This window comes from Scyliorhinus torazame, chromosome 28, assembly GCF_047496885.1.
Source record: "Scyliorhinus torazame isolate Kashiwa2021f chromosome 28, sScyTor2.1, whole genome shotgun sequence".
NCBI classification, from domain to species: domain Eukaryota; kingdom Metazoa; phylum Chordata; class Chondrichthyes; order Carcharhiniformes; family Scyliorhinidae; genus Scyliorhinus; species Scyliorhinus torazame.
The window spans coordinates 10,565,130-10,588,875 of NC_092734.1; the positions used below are offsets into that span (position 1 = coordinate 10,565,130).

The 23,746-nt window shown below is 48.5% G+C and overlaps 1 protein-coding gene across 4 annotated transcripts in view; it reads right to left on the reverse strand.

Moving 5' to 3' along the window:
• LOC140403507 (protein transport protein Sec24B-like) overlaps positions 1-23,746 on the reverse strand; it is a 62,651-nt gene that overhangs the window by 31,030 nt on the left and 7,875 nt on the right. For 3 of the 4 annotated variants that reach the window (XM_072491446.1, XM_072491447.1, XM_072491444.1), the window contains exons 3-9: positions 18,548-18,660; positions 17,785-17,957; positions 10,542-10,644; positions 7,299-7,425; positions 4,797-4,906; positions 3,492-3,604; positions 2,595-2,713 (exon numbers count right to left, since the gene is read on the reverse strand). In XM_072491446.1, coding sequence (XP_072347547.1) covers positions 2,595-2,713; positions 3,492-3,604; positions 4,797-4,906; positions 7,299-7,425; positions 10,542-10,644; positions 17,785-17,957; positions 18,548-18,660 — 858 coding nt within the window. Of the gene's footprint in view, positions 1-2,594; positions 2,714-3,491; positions 3,605-4,796; positions 4,907-7,298; positions 7,426-10,541; positions 10,645-17,784; positions 17,958-18,547; positions 18,661-22,483; positions 22,537-23,746 lie in introns of those variants that run through there. The other variant, XM_072491445.1, reaches the window with a different exon arrangement.

Consider the following 23,746-nt stretch of genomic DNA (forward strand, 5'->3'; position numbering starts at 1 on the left):
CGTTGGCAGGTAGAGTGCAGTCGGTCAAAATGGTGGTCCTTCCGAGGTTTTTGTTTGTGTTTCAGTGCCTTCCCATCGTGATCACCAAGGGCTTTTTCAAGAGAGTAGGTAGGAGTATTATGGAGCTTGCGTGGGCAAATAAGACCCCAAGGGTAAGGAGAGGGTTCCTGGAACGCAGTAGGGACCGAGGAGGGCTGGCGCTGCCAAACCTAGGCAGCTACTACTGGGCAGCAAATGTTGCGATGATCCGCAAGTGGGTTATTGAGGGAGAGGGGGTGGCATGGAAGAGGATGGAGATGGTGTCCTGTAAAGGAACGAGCTTGGGGGCGTTGGTGACGGCACCGCTGCCGTTCTCGCCATCAAAGTATACCACAAGCCCGGTGGTGGCGGCAACGTTCAGGATCTGGGGCCAGTGGTGACGGCACAGGGGTGCAGTGGGAGCCTCGGTGTGGTCCCCGATCAGGGGTAACCACCGGTTTGTCCCGGGGAGGACGGGGGGTTCCAGGGCTGGCATCGGGCGGGGATTAGAAGAATGGGGGACCTGTTCATTGACGGGACATTTGCGAGCCTAGGGGCACTGGAGGAGAAGTTCGAGTTACCCCCGGGAAATGCTTTTAGATATATGCAGGTGAGGGCTTTTGTGAGGCGACAGGTGAGGGAATTTCCGTTGCTCCCAGCACAAGATGTTCAAGATAGGGTGATCTCGGGTGTATGGGTCGGGGGGGGGGAAGGTGTCGGAAATACACCAGGAGTTGAAAGAAGAGGAGGAAGCGCTGGTAGAAGAGTTGAAGGGTAAATGGGAGGAGGAGCTGGGGGAGGAGATCGAGGAAGGTCTGTTGGCTGATGCCCTAGTTAGGGTTAATTTCTCCTCCTCGTGTGCCAGGCTCAGCCTGATACAATTTAAGGTGGTCCACAGAGCACACTTGACGACGGGGGCGAGGTTGAGTAGGTTCTTTGGAATAGAGGACAGATGTGGAAGGTGTTCAGGGAGTCCGGCCAACCATGTCCACATGCTTTGGTCATGCCCGGCACTGGAGGGGTTCTGGAGAGTAGTGGCGGGAGCAACATCTCAGGTGGTGAAAGTCCGGGTCAAGCCAAGCTGGGGGCTAGCAATATTTGGAGTAGTCGATGTGCCGGGAGTGCAGGAGGCGAAAGAGGCCGGAATTCTGGCCTTTGCGTCCCTAGTTGCCCGGCGAAGGATCTTGCTAATGTGGAAGGAGGCGAAGCCCCCCAGCCTGGAGGCCTGGATAAACGACATGGCCGGGTTCATTAAGCTGGAGAGGATTAAGTTTGCCTTGAGAGGGTCTGCGCAGGGGTTCTACAGGCGGTGGCAGCCGTTCCTAGACTACCTCGCGGAGCGTTAGAGGAAGGTCGGTCAGCAGCAGCAGCAACCCTGGGGGGGGGGGGACGAGAGATTGTTTGAGGGGATGGATGAGCAGGAGATAGCATGGAGGGGGGGGGGAAACTGGCACGTGCGGGCGAGAGCCAGTGTATAAGGCTATGTAAATATACCATTTTGCCATGTATATATCTTGCTCAGTGCGATTTTGTGTTATTTTGTTACGGGGGGGGGGGTTAGTTTGTAAGGGGAAAAAATTGTGTTGTTAAAAAATCTTAATAAATATATTTTAAAAAACCAAAAAAACCCAAATGTGTATCATTATGGAACGGCAGATAATAAGTGCCAGGCAGCCAAAATCACAAAGGAATATTGAATCAGCTGCCAGAATGGTTTTGCAATTTGTCTGTTATGAGGATAAACACTCAGACCAATTGTGATAATTTTATATTAAAATCAAGTATTTATGCTTTTTAAAAAATTTGATGTAAAACACAAGGACACTTTTGCACAGTTAACAGCACTTTCCAACCATTTCCCAAAAGACTTTTACTTAAATAAACTCAGAGATAAACCCCCTTTTGACGGCATCAGTCTTTATAGATTTTCTAATCTGTAAAATCCCAATAGCTTTATCACACAATGCCCTGTTGCTCCAGGTTCTCTGAGGCTGATTTCAAACTGGTATTCACATATCTAGCTCTGCTTTGCTCAAGATCACAGCAGCCAGCACTCATACCAACACTGTCATCAACGTTTCCTTAAATATGTTTTCTTCCCTTTGATTTTCCACTCTGTTGTTTATCCTTTAGAAGTACCGTTTGCCAGAGTTGATCAACCCTTTTTTTTATTTAATCGCTCCTATAGTTTACAAATAAACTTACACTATTTTGGCTCATCTATTCACAATCTTCCAATTGTATATGTTCCCTTTTGAAGTACAATGACTCTATAACAGCCAACTTCAAACCATTTCTTTTATTTGCCTTATGTACATTTCTATTCACCTCTCCTGGCTCTCTGTTCATAGCCTTATCAAACCACTTGATCACACCTCCTTTACGTTTAGCCTTTGCAGCCCATCTATCTCCAATTCAAATTAAACCAGTCACACTCCCCACAAGCTTGTTTCCCAGTATATTACAACAGGACAGTGATGTTGCAAAAATAAAAATAAATGTTAAGATCCTGATTTTCCTGACACTATTAATGCAACGAAGCAAACTGGTCCTAGCCCGGTTAAATGCCAACTTACCATCAACATCAGCCACAACCATCATGCGGGGTCGAGACAGGCTGCTGTGCAAGTGGTAGAAGTTCACTGTGCTGTCAAATGTAATAAACCCAATGCGGGTCCGTGAATCCCCAGGTAACCTAGGTAACAGAGACAGGAGAACAGGGTTGGAAGTGCAATCGGTCCCTACTAAAGGAACTGCAGCTGCTTTCCTGCGATAACCTGTTTATTAAGTGCAGTAGGACTGCTCGAGGGGGAGAGATCCGGCATTTGAACTCACATGAGGGGGGGGACGGGACAAGCACAGAATGAGAAAAGGTCCACTCAATCCGCCATGAATTGTCCATCGATCATCCACCACCCATCAACTCGATCCAACCCATAAAATCAGGTTAGAAAGTTGTGGGTTTGAGGCCCGTCCAATATTAATCAGGGCCAGACTGGTCTCCTACACTGATTCTGAATGCCTAATTTTCCAAATATTTCTTCCACACATAGCCTGCTTACTAATCTTCCAGCTCTCCAACAGAGGTCCTGTTGCCCGGATTGAATGTGGAGTGTCTATTCTGTGATGAACAAGACATTCAGGTTGTGGGAGTCAGACTGAACGAACAAAGAAAGTCTTTTAATGTCCATCATTGTCCCCACTACCCCTCCCCATCCCAAGCACATAATCGCCTCACCTGCAAGAGCAAGAAGCCATTCTCGACACAGCAAGATCCAATATTCGACAATGTAAGGTTAATGGTCTTTGGCGCTGTTTGCTTTATGTCGAATGTTGGCCAGGAACCTACAACCTTCTGACTTAACAGACCTGATATTCACATCAAAAACATCTTGACATGCACACAGATTGATTGCCAAATGTTTATTCCATTTACAAAGTAGATTGAAAAGACAAGATACTGAATGGCCCACCTGTCGATGTTCTCCAGCAGGGTTTTGCAGACAATTCCCAGGTAACCAGTTTCCACCGCGTTGTAACTAACATCAAACACAAACAGGTATGTTACAGGCCGTGGGCGCCCAGCCTGATCAAGGACAGAGATAACAGAGAACAATCAGTAACATCGTTCTCCCGTCAGTCAGGGTGATTCGCACAAAGTGTGACACGGTGATCAGTGGTTTATGGGTGAACAGCAGGGATGTGTTAGCCAGTGTTGGAGAGTGCGACTTCTTCACCACAGCTGTCCCCTCGGGGGAGGGTGTGAAGTACAAGCGCGGCACTGCTTACGGGGGGGGGGGATTGAAATTGAAGCAAACCAGATAGTGCTCATTATCACCCACGCCCCCTTCCCACCAATGGCTGATCACATGCCTCTGCCAGTCAGGCCTAGTTATGGAGAGGGACTGGCACAGACGTTCTGCAGGTTGACAGAGGATGTATTGTTCAATGAGGGACAGGGTGTACCTGGCGCAGGTATTCTGTGCAATGGTAGAGAATGTGTCTAGTACAGTTGATTTGTACAGTTGGACAGGGTGTACCTGGTACAGGTGATTTGTACAGTTGGACAGGGTGTAGCTGGGACAGGTGATTTGTACAGTTGGACAGGGTGTAGCTGAGACAGGTAATTTGTACAATTGGACAGGGTGTAGCTGGGACAGGTGATTTGTACAGTTGGACAGGGTGTACCTGGTACAGGTGATTTGTACAGTTGGACAGGGTGTAGCTGGTATAGGTGATTTGTACAGTTGGACAGGGTGTAGCTGGTCCAGATGATTTGTGCAGTTGGACAGGGTGTAGCTGGGACAGGTGATTTGTACAATTGGACAGAGTGTAGCTGGTATAGGTGATTTGTACAGTTGGACAGGGTGTAGCTGGGACAGGTGATTTGTACAGTTGGACAGGGTGTAGCTGGGACAGGTGATTTGTACAGTTGGACAGGGTGTAGCTGGTACAGGTGATTTGTACAGTTGGCCAGGGTGTAGCTGGTCCAGATGATTTGTGCAGTTGGACAGGGTGTAGCTGGGACAGGTGATTTGTACAGTTGGACAGGGTGTAGCTGGGACAGGTGATTTGTACAATTGGACAGAGTGTAGCTGGTATAGGTGATTTGTACAGTTGGACAGGGTGTAGCTGGGACAGGTGATTTGTACAGTTGGACAGGGTGTAGCTGGGACAGGTGATTTGTACAGTTGGACAGGGTGTAGCTGGGACAGGTGATTTGTACAGTTGGACAGAGTGTAGCTGACACTTGTGTTCTGCAGTGAATCACCTTGTACCTGATATTCCAGCGGCACCATGAACTCCAATGCTGCATGCTGTAGCTCTGGCCGACTGTGTGGGTTGCAGTTACTGCCCGTCATGGGATCGTAGAGGAAATTCCCAGGAACTGGAGGAAGAAAAAAATTGGAGATGAAGTCCAAGACATCTGTGTCACATCCTACCTTTCACCATGTCCTGCTTACCTTTCTCCCCAATCCTTACCAACCTCCTGTAACCTGCAACCACCCAGTGATTTTAAAACTTTTCTTTTTCACTGCTGAGCCCTTTGCTACCTTGCACTTTATTACCATCACACCCTTGTCTGCTGCCTCTTCCAGCTTTACTACATGGTCAGTGCTCAACTCCTGCCACCCTGCTATTGGCTGCAGAGGGTTAGGCTTCACTCCTCACCACCCTTAACCCTGCCAAACCTGGAATTCTCTGTCATAACCCCTTCACCTTGCCCATCTTTCAAAAAACATCTTCTACCCTTCGGTGAACCCCACAAATCTCTTGCTGCGTTTTTAGTTTACTCACTGGCGTGAGAATCACTGAATCCCTACAGTACAGAAGGAGGCCATTCAGCCCATCGAGTCTGCACCAACCGTCCGAAAGAACACTCTCCCACACCCCTGCCCACTCCGCACTATCCCCGCAACCCAACCTGCACATCCCTGGACACTAAGGGGCAATTTATCACAGCCAATCCACCTAACCCACACATCTTTGGACTGTGGGAGGAAACCGCAGCACCCGGAGGAAACCCACGCACACACGGGGAGAACATGCAGACTCCGCACAGACAATCACCTGAGGCCGGAATTGAACCCGCGTCCCTGGCGCTGTGAGGCTGCAGTGCTGACCACTGTGCCACCGTGCTTGGCTTTGATGAATAACTTTGAACCACCTTGGGACACAAACAAGTGGTTGGGCTGCCAAGCTAAAGGCTGCTCGGCCCTGGTTGGTGTTGAACGTTCTGACTGTTGGTGGAGTTGCACACTTCCAGGTAAGTGGAGAGTATTTATCAGGCTAAAACTGGGCTGCTTCCATGCATCACCTCTTAGTGGCACCTCCCAATTGTGAAGTTAATCTTGTGGAGGGCAGAGAGACAGTTGGCTATTCAACCTCAGAGTTACCACGGGCAGAGAGAAGGTGCGGGTATACGTTTGCGCCTCGACACCAGTTACTTTCCCCAGAGACTATTCGTCACCGAGCCTATGGAAAATCGGGAGATTGTTCCACACTAAACCAGGCCTGACATCTGGAGAAATTACAGCCAGGGCAACTTAATTCCCATCAGTGGATAAACGTGTGTGATTATACCAGTTACTAATGGCACATCGCCTGTAGATCATAAGTTATAGGAGCAGAATTAGGCCATTCAGCCTATCGAGTCTGCTCCGCCATTGTATTATGGCTGATATGTGATGTGTTGGGTGTTCTGGATCACAAACAGGTCACCAACACCGGAAGTGGTGCAACTCTATTTTATTATAAGGTTAACTATATTAACATACTTGAACTGTGGGTAAATGCAATACCAGCTTTAACTGTTGACCCTTGCCTAGTCCTAACCAGGTCATGCACTCAGCACATGGTGAATGTCTGTGTTGCAGGCTGTGAGCTCTGTGCCTCGAGCTGGCTGCTACTAGAATGAGCGGGAACTCTCCTGTCCCCTGTCTTTATAGTGCGTGTGCTCTCACTGGTGATTGGCTGCGGTGTTGTGTATGCTGATTGGTCCCACTGCATGTCCATCAGTGTGTGTGTGTGTCTGCACCATAATATACCGGTGTATATTATGACAATATGTTCTTCATCTGCTATGAGGCTGGTTTAGCACACTGGGCTAAATCGCTGGCTTTTAAAGCAGACCAAGGCAGGCCAGCAGCACGGTTCAATTCCCGTACCAGCCTCCCCGAACAGGCGCCAGAATGTGGCGACTAGGGGCTTTTCACAGTAACTTCATTTGAAGCCTACTTGTGACAATAAGTGATTTTCATATAGGCACCTTCTCCCTGCCAATTTGCATATCGAAAACCTTTAAATAGGAGCAATAGGAGATAAAACTGTGAATGACTCTGCTGGGTCCTGTGTCAGATCCCACGTTCAAATTGTTGTTTCAATCCACTTGAGCTTTCTCCCAGTGCCTTGTGATGGCACCTGACCTCTTTGACCCAACCACATACTCTCAAGGTATCAATTATTTATCAAACTTGGGTTTGACCATTGCATGCTGCCAGAGCAGATTAAGTCAATCACCTACAAGTGTTCCTACCATCAGGGCAGCACGGTGGCGCAGTGGGTTAGCACTGCGGCCTCACGGCGCCGAGGTCCCAGGTTCGATCCCGGCTCTGGGTCACTGTCCGTGTGGAGTTTGCACATTCTCCCCGTGTCCGCGTGGCTTTCGCCCCCACAACCCAAAAGATGTGCAGGGTAGGTGGATTGGCCACGCTAAATTGCCCCTCAATTGGGGAAAAAAAATGAATTGGGTACTCTAAATTTCAAAAAGGTGTTCCTACCGTCATTGAGCGAGAAACAGGTGTTGCATTTCCAGTGTTGCTGGTCAATGAAGGTGATGAAGGGGTTGATGTAGGTCTGGCATGTTGTACAGCGAGGGGGCACATCAGTGATCAGCAGTGGAGGCTCCTGGAATACCAGCAGGCAACATGTTATCAATATTTTACTATTTATTCCAAATAACGTGGCGTTATCACTGCTCCTTAACCTAGCTTAAGGTCATCAGCTCTACAGGATTGAGAGACTAACCTCCCGGACATAGCTGTCAGCATAAGATCGCAAGAAATTGAGCAGAAGTAGGCCGGTTCGCCTGTCAATCAGGCTGCAGACAATCCGATTGTGGTCTCCATGCCACTTTCTTGCTTGTCCCCTATAACCCTTGACTCCCTGAATTGTAAATCAAAAATCTATCAAACCCAGTCTTGACTATATTCAATAACCCAGCCTCCACTGGTCTCTGGGGGAGGGAATTCCAAAGACTGGTGTGTATAAAAGCAAATTACTGCAGATGCTAGAATCTGAAACAAAAACAGAAAATACTGGTTAATCTCAGCAGGTCTGACAGTATCTGTGGAGAGAAAAGGGAGCAAAGGTTTTGAGTCTGGATGACGTTGACAAAGTCTTCCAGACTCGAAACATTACCTCCCTTCTCTCAGTCCAGATGCTGTCAGAACTGCTGAGATAGACATAGATATAGGGCGCTATTCTCCCCCCCCCACGCCGGGTGGGAGAATCACCGCGCGAACCGCGCCACGCCGCCCCGACCCCCGCACGCGATTCTCCCACCCCCCCCCCGGAAACCAGCGGCGCGCGATTCGCACCGGGCCGCTCGCAGAACCGGCGAGCGGCGATTCTCCGACCCGGATGGGCCGAGCGGCCGCTACGACATGACAGATTCCCTCCGGCGCCGTCCACCCCTGGTCGCTGCCGGCGGGAACTCTGCGGGAACGCTGGGGGGGGCGGCCTGTGGGGGGGGGAGGGGGGCTCCTTCACCGGGGTGGCCTCCGATGGGGTCTGGCCCGCGATCGGGGCCCACCGATCAGCGGGCCGGCCTCTCTCTCCCCCCCCCCCCCGCCCCGGGCCAACCACCTTCCGCGCGCGGCCCCAGAACACCGCCGCCATGTTGGTGAGGGGCCGGCGTGCGTAAGACGTTCCCCACGCATACGCAGTATTGGGCTGCCCCAACTGCGCATGCGCGGGTTGGCGTGGCGCCCATTTGGTCATAGGTCGTGCCCGGGCCCTGTTCGCGCCGTCGTGAAACGCGACGGCGTTCATGACGGCGCGAACACTTGGGCTCAATATCGGAGAATCGCCTCCATAGAATCCCTACAGTGCAAAAGGAGGCCATTTGACCCATTGAGTCTGCACCGACCCTCTGAAAGAGCAACCCACCTAGGCCCACTCCCCTGCCCTAACCCCGTAACCCATTCTAACCTGCATATCTTTGGACTGTGGGAGGAAACCGGAGCGCCCGGAAGAAACCCACGCAGACACGGGGAGAACGTGCAGACTCCGCACAGACAGTCACCCGAGGCCGGAATCGAACTCGGGTCCCTGTGGGGCAGCAGTGCTAACCACCGTGCCACTCGATGGTCCAGTATCTTCTCTTTTAGTCCAAAGCCTAATGACCCCCTCTGGGAGAAGAAATTCCTCCTCGTCGCCAGCATAGGTGGGAGATCCCTTATCCTTAAATTGTGCCCACCCCCCCCGTTCTAGGCTCGCCCGCAAGAGGAAACAGCCTCTCAGCATTCTCCCCGTTGCGTCCCCTCAGTAACTTACACATTGTACGAAGATCATTCTCAGGCTTCCAAACTATGATGACCAGAGATGGGAGGAACGAAAACGAAGATGGCAATAAAAAAAAAACTGCTTGGAAATAAAGAATTCTTTGAAGACTTTTGCTGATTTTTATTATAATAAAAGTATCAGACTTGGGGGGAATAAAAGGTAGTTTTACTGAGAGGCAGGAATTATTCAATCGGGTAGTGAATAGTCTTCCCGTTTTCCCATTGGCTGTAGGGGAGGCCGGACTGTGCAACAGTGAATGTGTCAACTGACCAATGGTGGGCGTGTGGGGGTGGGGCAAGGGGAGGCAGAAAGTCATGTGATGACACCGACAGAAATGCCAACACTAATGTAACTGCACCTGCGCGGTCCTTTGGAAGGTGGATTTGCAAATATGCAGGATATTCCATCAGGAACGATCGATTATTCACAGTGGGGCAATCGCGAGCTCAGGTGATTCAGGTTCTAGCGCCGCTGCCTCTGATCCAGAAGATTTGATTCCTTTTTAAAAATTTTTTAGAGTGCTCAATTATTTTTTTCCAATTAAGGGGCAACTTAGCGTGGCCAATCCACCGACCCTGCACATCTTTGGGTTTGTGGGGGTGAGACCCACGCAGACACGGGGAGAATGTGCAAACTCCACACGGACAGTGACCCGGGGCCGGGATTCGAACCCGGGTCCTCAGCGCCGTAGGCAGCAGTGCTAACCACTGTGCCACCCTGCCGCCCCCAGCTGATCTAGAAGGGAAAAGAAACAGTAAAACCTGGAAATTACTGGCACCTGAAAATGGAACTCCAGTAGTACTGACCTTTGGCAATTTTGAACTGTTTTTCCCTTCTGACCTGGTTCAAGTCCCACTCCAGGGCCACTTGGCTGTGGAAAGGAGGGCGTTCATGGCTCAACCAAAGAGGTTGCCAAGCAACCTGCAAGCCCTCCCATTATGCCAAGGGCAGGTTCTAAGAGTAGGAGACATTCTTGATACAGAGTTGTGCTTCTCAAGCTATTACTACTTTTCTCTCTCTCTAAACAGAGAGGTCCTTAAGGTCCCTTGTAAGCTATGGCTCCTTACGGACAGGCAGAGCAATAGCTCTGGGATTGCTTGGGGAATCTAAGGAAGATGAAAGTTGGTCAGTACAGTGGGAAGTTCTGGTCATCCAATCATCAGAAGGATGTTACCACTTTTGAGAAGGGACACATGGGGGAGCAACGTAGGTGAGCCCATAATATCAGAAAGATAGATGCAGGTATGGAACCTTTGAGCTTCCTCTGCCATTTTGTTAGATCCTGGCTGTTCTGCGTCACAGTCCGGTCAATTTTTGCCATACCCTCTGATCCCCTTATCGAAAAAATATCTATGACCCTGTCTTTAAAATGTCAACTAATTCAGAAAAGAAGGCACAATATAAATTAAGGATCCAAGCAGCCTGGGTAAATGCTCATCCCATTCCAGTCGACCTACCCTGGAATCCTTGAAGGGTTGGAAGATAAGACCAAGAGGAAGCTTCACCTGCTTCAGCAGTGCCAGGGTGTGTGGAATGTTCACCAGTGTACACTGAAACACACTAAGGAAGCAAACAACAAGACACAACAATTATCACACCCATTGTCGCCTTAGAACATACAGCACAGAACAGGCCCTTCAGCCCACGATGTTGTGCCGAACCTTTGTCCAAGATTAATCATAGATTATCATTGAATTTACAGTGCAGAAGGAGGCCATACCCTACCCAAGGTCAACACCTCCACCCAACACTAAGGGCAATTTTGGACACTAAGGGCAATTTATCATGGCCAATCCACCTAACCTGCACATCTTTGGACTGTGGGAGGAAACCGGAGCACCCGGAGGAAACCCACGCACACACGGGGAGGATGTGCAGACTCCGCACAGACAGTGACCCAAGCCTTGTGAGTTCTACACACAGAAAATACCTCAACCCCCACCAGTACTGTGCAAGTCCACTCTATCTGGATCACGCACGCCAGCTGTGAATTGGAAAGGCTATCTAACTAGGATCGAGGGTACAGGGAGTGCATCCAAAGTCCACCGACACACATTCTGCAGGGGATACAACGAGGCAGCGGACGCTGGCAGCAACTGTGCCCATCATTCCCCTCCCTCATTCAGAAACGATGGGACCAACTGCAGCTATGCAAACACGCTTCTATACATAGATGCGATATGTAACAGAATGATTTGCACTTGATCAGAGCTCTCAAAAATGTGCCGCAGTACTGTTTATAAATATCAGAAAAGCCAATCAAAAGATTTTTTTTAAAATCTTCCACAGTATTCATGTGACTCTATAGCAGGAATCTGCCATCCTGGAGACTAGCTTTGGGGCGGGCACAAAAGTGGGAGTGATAGCTGCTCATTTGGGAGGGTAGGATGGCTGACCAAGTGTGGTTTTGTGCTGTTCATCCTATTAAATATACATCCATGAGCTGATTATTGTCGAGGTGGGCAACAAGGTAGTCACGATCCTCGGTGTTACCTCATGAGGTTGAAGGTCTGGGTGCCATTTTTTTTTTTTTTTAATATTTTTATTCTCCTTTTTCACATTTTCTCCCAAATTTACACCCACCAACAATAAACAATAATCGGTAACAAATATGTCAATCCCCAAATCAATAACAATGATCCCATCCTCCCACCAACCCCCAAACATTAGCCCGCATGTTCCCACAAACAAATGACAAAAAGGAATCAGGGATTACCCAGAGTCACTATTGGCACACACAGACCCCCTCCTCCCCCCACCCACCCGCCCCAACTAATGGTCGATGTTATCCAGTTCTTGAAAGTGCATAATGAATAATGCCCATGAATTGTAGAACCCCTCCATCCTTCCCCTCAGTTCAAACTTAACCTTCTCAAGAGTCAAGAATTCCAACAGGTCCCCCCGCCACGCCAGGGCACAGGGTGGAGAGGATGCTCTCCATCCCATCAGGATCCGCCTTCGGGCGATCAACAAGGCAAAGGCTACGATATCTGCCTCCGCACCCGTTTCCAACCCTGGCTGGTCCGACACCCCGAATATGGCTTCCCGAGGGCCCGGGGCCAGTTTCACGTGCACCACTTTAGAAATTACCCTAAAAACCTCCTTCCAGTAATCCTCTAGCTTTGGACAGGACCAAAACATATGAACGTGATTAGCGGGGCCCCTCCCCCGCAACGTTCACACACATCTTCTACTCCTTCAAAGAATCGGCTCATCCTCGCCCTCGTGAGGTGTGCTCTATATACCACCTTCAGCTGTATCAGCCCCAACCTCGCGCACAAGGTGGAATCGTTCACTCTCCGGGGCACCTCACACCAGAACCCCTCCTCCATATCCTCTCCCAACTCTTCCTCCCATTTTGATCCTTTCCAGTGATGCCTTCTCCTCTCTGGGCGCCATATTTAAAGGGCATCCGGACTATCCCTTTCCACCTTTCCCCTGTCACTGCTCCACTCTTCCACGCTAACTGTTCCTCACTTCCTTGATCACCCTCCACATGCGCTGTCACCATCCAGCCCTGGGCCTGCATTTGCACACACTCCCCAAAGAGGACAATGCAGCGGTAAATCTGCATTAACCATGGAAGACGTCGAGCTCGCCTGCTGCACGTCACTTATGTGCGGTCGCAAAAGTGAATGCTCTAATTACTGATAGGCAGGAAACTTAAATGGAGGGGGAACATATTACCAGGGAGGTAGTCTTTTAATGAGTATCAATGCCATTCTAATGTGTGCAAAAGGGCTTCCTGATATTGCTCTACCTACCTTTAACCCGTCTTTAAAATCCTAGGAATGTAATTGCTAAAGTTCGTCCCGCTGTCGGGAAGCTGATTTCTGGCCTCAGGCTAAATTTAGTTGTCTTACCCACCAAGCTTCCCACTGTTGGCAGGATCGGAAGATTGTGCCCTATATGTAGTTAACGAACGGGCAAGATTTCTGCCCAGTACTCCCTGGTATCAACCATTGACTTGAACTGACTTTTAATTCAAGACTTCCTGCGCAAAAGGTAAGGGGATGGGCCTTTGTTTCTGATTATGTAGTTTATGCTGTAAATTGGGTGTGTCCATCAACCCCAGCAGGAATATCTATAACGGCAAGTATCGCAAACTGTTGGCAGTGCATGGCCAACTCTTTAACAGTCTAATATCTCAAGCACAATGGTCTGTGAAGGAAATGAGGTGCCATTGCTGTATGCGATGCATTCAACAGCTGGGGCGGGGTGGAGTGGGGGGTTGGAGTGCGGGGGGTGGGGGGGGGGGGGATAACTTAACTCACAAGACTGGTTCCTCAGCCCGAGGAAGGGGATTGGTCCAGGGTATCTGACAGTGAGTAATTACCGCTTGCACTGCTCACACTTACAGGTGGATACTGTCCAGAAATTTCCCAAGGAAGTTCTCTGTTTGTCCTGATAGCTGAAGCCCCTTAAACCTGGTGGAAATCAACTAGTCCACCTCAGGCAGGGACTTGAGATCAGTGCACGAGGGAAGCAAATCAGTGCAGTTCTGGGTGTCACATGACAGGAAGGACGTTATTGCTCTGGAGAGAGGGCAGAGGAGGTTTACAAGAATATTGCCAGCGTTGGAAAGGTGTGGCTACAAGGATAGGTTGGGGTCATTTTCCTTGGAGCAAGGAAGACTGGGAGGGTGACTTAAGGCCATAAGACCATAAGACATAGGAGCGGAAGTAAGGCCATTCGGCCCATCGAGTCCACTCCGCCATTCAATCATGGCTGATTTCAACTCCATTTACCCGCTCTCTCTCCATAGTCCTTAATTCCTCGAGAAATCAAGAATTTATCAACTTCTGTCTTAAAGACACTCAACGTCCCGGCCTCCACCGCCCTCTGTGGCAATGAATTCACCGGACCCACCACTTTCTGGCTGAAGAAATTTCTCCTCATCTCTGTTCTAAAGTGACTCCCTTTTATTCTAAGGCTGTGCCCCCGGGTCCTAGTCTCCCCTGCTAATGGAAACAACTTCCCTACGTCCACCCTATCTAAGCCATTCATTATCTTGTAAGTTTCTATTAGATCTCCCCTCAACCTCCTAAACTCCAATGAATATAATCCCAGGATCCTCAGACGTTCATCGTATGTTAGGCCTACCATCCCTGGGATCATCCGTGTGAATCTCCGCTGGACCCGCTCCAGTGCCAGTATGTCCTTCCTGAGGTGTGGGGCCCAAAATTGCTCACAGTATTCTAAATGGGGCCTAACTAATGCTTTATAAAGCTTCAGAAGTACATCCCTGCTTTTATATTCCAAGCCTCTTGAGATGAATGACAACATTGTATTTGCTTTCTTAATTACGGACTCAACCTGCAAGTTTACCTTTAGAGAATCCTGGACTAGGACTCCCAAGTCCCTTTGCACTTCAGCATTATGAATTTTGTCACCGTTTAGAAAATAGTCCATGCCTCTATTCTTTTTTCCAAAGTGCAAGACCTCGCACTTGCCCACGTTGAATTTCATCAGCCATTTCTTGGACCACTCTCCTAAACTGTCTAAATCTTTCTGCAGCCTCCCCACCTCCTCCATACTACCTGCCCCTCCACCTATCTTTGTATCATCGGCAAACTTAGCCAGAATGCCCCCAGTCCCGTCATCTAGATCGTTAATATATAAAGAGAACAGCTGTGGCCCCAACACTGAACCCTGCGGGACACCACTCGTCACCGGTTGCCATTCCAAAAAAGAACCTTTTATCCCAACTCTCTGCCTTCTGCCTGACAGCCAATCGTCAATCCATGTTAGTACCTTGCCTCGAATACCATGGGCCCTTATTTTACTCAGCAGCCTCCCGTGAGGCACCTTATCAAAGGCCTTTTGGAAGTCAAGATAGATAACATCCATTGGCTCTCCTTGGTCTAACCTATTTGTTATCTCTTCAAAGAACTCTAACAGGTTTGTCAGGCACGACCTCCCCTTACTAAATCCATGCTGACTTTTCCTAATCTGACCCTGCACTTCCAAGAATTTAGAAATCTCATCCTTAACAATGGATTCTAGAATCTTGCCAACAACCGAGGTTAGGCTAATTGGCCTATAATTTTCCATCTTTTTCCTTGTTCCCTTCTTGAACAGGGGGGTTACAACAGCGATTTTCCAATCCTCTGGGACTTTCCCGGACTCCAGTGACTTTTGAAAGATCATAACTAACGCCTCCACTATTTCTTCAGCTATCTCCTTTAGAACTCTAGGATGTAGTCCATCTGGGCCCGGAGATTTATCAATTTTTAGACCTCTTAGTTTCTCTAGCACTTTCTCCTTTGTGATGGCTACCATATTCAACTCTGCCCCCTGACTCTCCGGAATTGGTGGGATATTACTCATGTCTTCTACTGTGAAGACTGACGCAAAGTACTTATTTAGTTCCTCAGCTATTTCCTTGTCTCCCATCACAAAATTACCAGCGTTATTTTGGAGCGGCCCAATGTCAACTTTTGCCTCCCGTTTGTTTTTAATGTATTTAAAGAAACTTTTACTATCATTCCTGATGTTACTGGCTAGCCTACCTTCATATTTGATCCTCTCTTTCCTTATTTCTCTCTTTGTTATCCTGTTTGTTTTTGTAGCCTCCCCAATCTTCTGACTTCCCACTACTCTTTGCCACATTATAGGCTTTCTCTTTTGCTTTGATGCATTCCCTAACTTCCTTTGTCAGCCATGGCTGCCTAATCCCCCCTCTCATAACCTTTCTTTTCTTTGGGATGAACCTCTGCACTGTGTCCTCAATTACTCCCAGAAACTCCTGCCATTGCTGTTCTACTGTCTTTCCCACTAGGCTCTGCTCCCAGTCGATTTTCGTCAGTTCCTCCCTCATGCCCCTGTAGTTACCTTTATTTAACTGTGACACCTTTACATCTGATTCTACCTTCTTTCTTTCAAATTGGAGATTGAATTCTACCATATTATGATCACTGCCTCCTAAGTGCTCCCTTACTTTAGGATCTTTAATCAAGTCTGGCTCATTACATAACACTAAGTCCAGAATGGCCTGTTCCCTCGTGGGCTCCATCACAAGCTGTTCCAAAAAGCCCTCCTGTAAACATTCAATGAATTCCCTTTCCTTGGGTCCACTGGCAGCATTATTTACCCAGTCCACCTGCATATTGAAGTCACCCATGATCACTGTGACCTTGCCTTTCTGACATGCACTTTCTATTTCGTGGTGCATTTTGTGCCCCCGGTCCTGACCACTGTTAGGAGGCCTGTACATAACTCCCATTATGGTTTTTTTGCCTTTGTGGTTCCTCAACTCTACCCACACAGACTCCACATCATCTGACCCTATGTCATTTAGTGCTATTGATTTAATTTCATTCCTAATTAACAAGGCAACCCCGCCCCCTCTGCCCACCTCCCTGTCTTTTCGATAGGTTGTGAATCCCTGGATGTTTAAATGCCAGTCCTGAACCCCCTGCAACCATGTCTCTGTGATGCCTACCACATCATACCCGCCAGTCACAATCTGGGCCACAAGCTCATCTACCTTGTTCCGTACACTGCGCGCATTTAAATATAGCACCTTTAATTCTCTATTGACCGTCCCTTTTTGTTTTCTTAGTGTGGTGGACCTTGGTTTACTGAGCCTTTCCATACACTGTGTCATAGTTTGTGGGTTGGGGACTATCGTAACCTCTCCTGAGTTCTGTCTTTTCGTGCTTTTTTGTATTCCTAAGCAGCTACGCTTCCCACTGATTACTTCACCTCTTGGTTCCCTGACTTTCCCTTCCCCCCCAATCTTTAGTTTAAAGTCCTATTGACCACCCTATTTATTCTTTTCGCCAGAACACTGGTCCCAGCTCGGTTCAGGTGGAGACCATCCCAACGGTATAGGTCCCCCCTGTCCCAAAACTGATGCCAGTGTCCCATGAAAAGGAACCCCTCTTTCCCACACCACTCTTTCAGCCACGTGTTAACTTCCCTTATTCTTGCCTCCCTATGCCAATATGCACGTGGCTTAATTGAGGTGTAAAAAATTACGAGGGAAAGAGATGGGATGGACAGGATAGAATGGTTTCCCCTGGTGGAGAATTCTAGAACCAGGGGACACAGATTCAAGATAAGAGGCAGAAGGTGTAGAGGGGACCTGAGGAAGAACGTTTTTATGCAGAGGGTAATGGGAGTCTGGAATTCGCTGCCCAAATTGGTGGTGGAGGCAGAGACCCTAAACTCTTTTAAAAGGGACCTGGATCCGCACCTTAAGTGCTGTAAGTTACAGGGCTGAGGACCGGGTGCAGGAAGGTGGGATTAGAAATGTCCGGGTGCTAGCATGGACAAGATGGGCTGAATGGCCACCTTCTGAGTAGTAACTTTTCTATGGTTCTATGATTCTATCAGGACACGGTGTTGCAAATGTGGCCAGGCTAAGGTTGAGGTGTTAAACCAAGTCTCTGCTTGCCCTCAGAAGAACAAAGGAGTTCTACCATGTATCCCAGCCAATATATACCTCTTGACCACGATCAATAAAATCAGACGTTCAGGTCATTACCCCATTGCCATTTGAGAGGCCTTGATGCGTGCAACCTGATGCCTACCTTTCCTACGTTATAGAAATAACCGCACTTTAAAAATAAATACTTGGCTGTGAAGCATTCTGGGAGGTCCTGAGGTTGTGAAAGGCGCTCGATAAATGCATGTCTGTCTTTCTCTAGAACCTAGATGTTACTGTATTGTGCACACTGAACCCCCAGTTCTTACTCCGAGCAGCAGTTCAATTTGCGGAGGTGAGTGCTCAGGCCCGGCTCAGGTGCTGTAGGATCTACCCGCGGGACATCCCTTTGCTGGAGGAGGTTGATTGGGCAGACGCTGGGAACCTGCTGTAGGTCCAGGTTGGCTGTCGACTCTTGCAGCTGCTCCATCCGCAATGTCTCCTGTCGGGACAACAGATAAAATCATTGTGCAGGATACAGGGAAAAGGCAGAGAAATGGGGGCAAGATCTTTTATTCACATCCGTTCTTGGAATGTGGGTCGCTGGCAAAAACCAGCATTCTTTGCCTATTACTGCTTGCCACCTGAGAAGGTGGTGCTGTGATGGCCTCTTTCTTGTACTAGGTTGGATTCCTGCTCTTGGCCATGGCAGAGATAAGGGCTGGGAAAGATTATCAATTGGGCTCGCAATGTGGCTCACTTACTCTTGCTAGAAACTGTATATATTCAAATGCAGGGATCTATCCTCTGCAGGCAAAAGGAACATGCCCAGGCCTTGCTGCTTTTTTAAAACTAAACAACTAAGAAGGTTATAATAGTTTCTTGGTGCATTCTCCATGGCAACACCTCAACGAATCAGTGTCGATTTGCCAGAAGCTCAGTACCCTCTGTTGGAGCCACTTGATGCATTCGGCAACTCACCAAGGTTCCTCTGGCAGCAGCTCTGTAACCTTCTCACCTGGCATAACGCAGAATCTGCGCAAGGCCAAATGGCCTCTCTCTGTGCGGTAACCTTTCTGTGATTCTACCCACCTGCGCTGCCGAACTCCTCGGAGCCTCTGTCCAGGATGACTTGTTCTGCGGGCTTTGTCCTGGATAGGGGTGTGACTGTGATCCAATGGCCCCATTAGAACCTGAATGATGAACTTGAATGGACAACAAGGACAAGTTCAGCTGTTGTGCTGTGTGGCCACAGCATTGTAACATGTGTGCCGGGATCAGTTAGCTACCAGTTCAGACCTGTGCACACATTTTATAGACTTCAAATGTAAGGTTAGAAAGCCGAGCAACTTTGAGTTCAATAAAAATCTGGAATTAAAAAGCTAATGATGACCATGAAATGATTGCTGATTGGCGTAAAAACGCATCTGGTTCAGTAATGTCTGTGCAATAGACTTGCATTTGGACAACAGGCTTGAGCCTGAATCACGAGGAATTATTAGTTAACTGTGTTGAAAATATTTCCCAACGTAAACTTAGTCTGAGAGAGAGAGAGATTGAGCAGAACGTATTATACATCAACCTGCAGCAAGCTGTGCACTAGTTGGAGCTTCCCTCCCCACTCCACTCCCCGAGTAGTTTAAAGCTATCTAGTCGTACTGATTTCAGACCGTATTGGCACATGAAACAGATACATCGTCCACAAACAATGCAGGTGGCAGAATTTTAATTAGAACAGTACAGCATTAATCATTTACACCAGCAGCAGATTATGTCACTTCCCACACCGCAATAACCTACTCACTTACCTATTGTTGGCAGAGGTACAGAAATAGAACTCAGTCTGCGGTCAATGGCGGTTTGGACAAGAGAACTGCTCGGAAATGTTGTCATGTCCAAGAAAGAACTTACCCTTCACAATCAATGACGTACTTTTTACAAGATAGTCACTGCTGCAGAATTGGCACACGGTGCGCTCCCAAACAGCAATGTGATAATGACCAGATATAGTATTTGGGACTGTCAGGAATTGCTCTATCACACGGAGGGAATGATCTTTAGACAAAATGTAAAAGGGGTGAGATCAAATCAGACGCTCCTTACACAGCAGGTCATCATAGAATTTACAGTGCAGAAGGAGGCCATTCGGCCCATCGGGTCTGCACCGGCTCTTGGAAAGAGCACCCTACCCAAGGTCAACACCTCCACCCTATCCCCATAACCCAGTAACCCCACCCAACACCAAGGGCAATTTTGGACACTAAGGGCAATTTATCATGGTCAATCCAGCTAACCTGCACATCTTTGGACTGTGGGAGGAAACCGGAGCACCCGGAGGAAACCCGCGCACACACGGGGAGGATGTGCAGACTCCACACAGACAGTGACCCAAGCCGGAATCGAACCTGGGACCCTGGAGCTGTGAAGCAATTGTGCTATCCACAATGCTACCATGGTCTGAATCTCCTTGGTCATAGAGTGGCCAATTCCTGCTCCAAATGTGCATGTTTATAGTTGATATTACCATGTATTACTGGAATACATTAATTAGAGTACTGTATCACTCTACATTAAAGCTCCCCGAAAAAGATCAGCACATCGAATGCACCTCAGTGTCAAGCAGTGGGTGATTCAGAATTCTATGATAATTCAGAGTGAAACACCCTGTAAGCATCCACTTATGGGGAGGCAGTGGTGGAGTGGTACTGTCACCAGATGGGACCGGTTTAGCTCAGTTGGCTGGTTTGTGATGCAGAGCTAAGGCCAGCAGCGTGGGTTCAATTCCCGTACCGGCTGAGGTTATTCATGAAGGCCCCGCCTTCTCAACCTTGCCCCTCGCCTGAGGCAGGCTGATCCTCGGGTTAAATCACCACCAGTCACCTCTCCCCTGTGATGCACGATCAATCACTACTGAAGCGAGATTGTAGTCCAATTGAAGGCTTTAATGAACAAGTAGTTACCCCAGCAGCTCCGGTACAGAATGACTGCTGTGGGTGAAACACAGTCTCTTATGCTCCGCCTGCTGGGCGGAACCAGCAGGCAGTTTCTACCACTCATACTACAGTGTAAGGTACATCCCACCTAGGTACCGCGATACCCCTAATATAGCCTACCACACCTTGTAGCCATCTGGGATGGCCACTTCCAACTAGGTACAGAGAAACTCGCAAAGCCTGGCGGGTAAAATGGACAAGCCAAGACTCAGGCAGGCTCAGAGCCTGAAATGCATATTTGTAAGCAAGAAGTCCAGACGGTATCGAAACTCCGTCCAATTAGCATTTTAATGGGGCCGATTAGCATTTGATGGCCCATCTTCACCAAAACAAAGGACTGGTACTCGAGCAACCGGGACAGTCCCAGACATTTCGGCGCCACTCCCTGTTCAAGGGAAACGCAAACAACGGGGTCAGTGACCGCTTGGGGACACGCCCAGCCATCCAGATCCCCGCCCACTTATTGGCTAAGGAATCGAACGGAGTGATCAGGGATCACCCAATTAGTAAGACCCAAATAGAAGGACCGCCCAAAAGAGCGCGGAAAACCCCCTGAGTATAAGAAGAAGAGTTTGCCATATGTTCGCTCTCTCTTGGTCCTGGTACCCCGGTCACGGCCATCGCCAAGTGCAGCAACACCAGAAGCAAGTACAAGTTCAACGCTCGCTACCAGACGGATCAGCCCAGCTGATCAGCTGTTACTCCTTCGAACCCGATAGATCCAGAATCGAACAGTGGCCACTGTTTTCTGACCTAAGCCGGGTGCCCGAAGTTAAGTACAGGTTGTCTTAGTTGATAGGTGTAGTTAACTAGTAGTGTTTATGTTGCATGATTAATTGTGTGTAAATAAAGTACCCTTGACCTTGAACTAACTAACTGGTGTTTGGCTCTTTGACCGATAGCCGGTTGAAACATGTGGTGGTATCATTCAATACCTGGCGACTCTAAGCATTCGGACATAGACAACATAGAAAGAAGGGCAAATTCACTGATTGCCATAATTGGAACAGAGCCACAGAAAAGACAAAGTAGAAAAGAAAGGCAACATCCCCTCAAAGTGGAAAGCAGCCGATGATCATCTGGGACTATGGTGACTTTTAGCAATCCAGAGACCCAGGGTAATGTTCTGGGGATCCATGCTCAAATCCTCCAAGCCCAGATGGTGAAATTTGAATTTAACAAAAGTCTGGTCAAGAAAAATCTAACAATGCGCCTGGTTGTCAAATAAAACCCCCACATCCGGTTCACTAACGCCTTGGTCTGGCCTACGTGTGACTCCAGAACAATAGCAATGTGGTTCACTCTTAACAGCCCATCGCCCCCCAAGGGCAATTAGAGGTGGGCAATGAATTCTAATCACCGATGCCCAACATCCCATGAAAGAATTTTAAAAAATCTAACTGGCTTCTCAAAAATTCTAAACTGCTTTAGTTTAGACGGGCAGCATGGTCGGCGCAGGCTTGGAGGGCCGAAGGGCCTGTTCTCCTGTGCTCTACCTTTCTTTGTTCTTTGTTAAATTGGCAGCCAGAAAGTATTTGTGGCCCATAATGATTGAGTGAAGAAAAACACATCAAATTATTTGGCCTTTTATAACAGCCCAATCCAGAGATTATCTAACTGGGCAGGCGAGGGAAATAACGTGCAGAATATTTAGCCGATGAAGATTTGCCCACAGCTCAGAGATTACATGAACCGTTGAGCACTTAATACTTGTAGGGATCTGCTACCGACAACAATAACAACTTGCATTTATATAGCGACTTCAAGATAGTAACACATCCCAAGGCATTATCAATTTGACACCGAGACACAGCTAAGATACAAGGGCAGGTAACCAAGAGCTTCGTTGCTGCTCTGAGGAGTGCCCTCAAAGGGGAGAAAAGGGAGGAGAGGGGAACAAATGTAGGGAGGGCATGCCAGAGACTAGTGCACAGGCAATTGAAGGCGATGAAAATCGAAGCTACACCAGAGGCCAGGATTGGAGGGGTGCAGAGATCTCCGAGGGCTGTAGGAGATTACAAACCGTTATCCAAACCTGGATTCCTCATCTAGTCCAGGAGGAGAACCATTAACCATCTGGGATCACAAAGCTTTGGTCAGCTACGCTGGTGACGGCTAATACCCACTTCACAGTATCAATCTCCATGCTATCGAGCGCAGGGATCTCGGACGGATGTTAGTGCTTCCTTCTCCCGTAAGGAACTAATTTCTAGCTGCCCCCCTCATGGGAGCCTTTATATTTAGTTCTGTGAGCTAATCTGACTCAGCCACGCTTATCAGTGTAATCTTTTATCCATAAATCTTCTCAATGGATTGAGCATCTGCACAGGCCCACCATGCTCTGTTACTATGGCAACACTACTTGTCACCAGCCAATGAGCATCCTTCTCCACATTCACTGCTCCCCCGCCATCTTCCACGGTTGCTGGCTGCCATCTCTTCAGCCTCATTTTTTAGTTTTGTATGGGATCAGGGCTGACACGGTGGAGCAGTGGTTAGCACTGCTGCCTCACGGCACCGAGGGCCCGGGTCGCTGTCCGTGCGGAGTTTGCACATTCTCCCCGTGTCTGCGTGGGTCTCGCCCCCCCACAACCCAAAAAGATGTTCAGGCTAGGTGGAAAAAAATAATTGCGTTACTCTAAATTTATTTTTAAAAATAATTTAAATTCCACCAGCTGCCGTGATAGGATTTGAACCTGTGTCCCCAGAGCATTAGCCTGGGCCTCTGCGACATTACCACTATACACCTCTTCTTCTTCTCCTTGTCACTCCTTGATGGAGCAAAGGCCACAGGCAAATACTCTCCACCTAATCCCGTCTTGTGCCAAACTCTCCAGTTGTTGCCATGTATAACCCTTGGCTCCAATCTCCTTTTCTCTATCCCACCTCCATTTGTTTCTTGCTCTGCTTTCTCTTTCCTTGAGGGTTCCATTTGAGAGCTTGCCGTGTCTTGTGGTTCGCCGGTTTCCTCAAAGTATGGCCTATCCAGTACCACTCCCACCTCCCACACAACTATCTCCCCCTGAACAATTAATTATGCCAACATTTCTAGCCCTCCACGCTTTAGGAAAAGCTGCCTTGGAGAGGGTGCTGGGGAGATTTATTAGGTACCAGAGAATTTATTTGTGTGCAGAACCTGGAGAAGATGGAATTGTTCTCCTTGGAGCAGAGAAGGTTGAGGAGAGAGTTGATAGAGGTGGTGAAAACACAGATTTAAGGCGACTCGTAGGATAACAGGAGGTGACATGAGAAAACGGTTTTCACAAAGTCAATCGCTATGATCTGGGATGCACTGTCT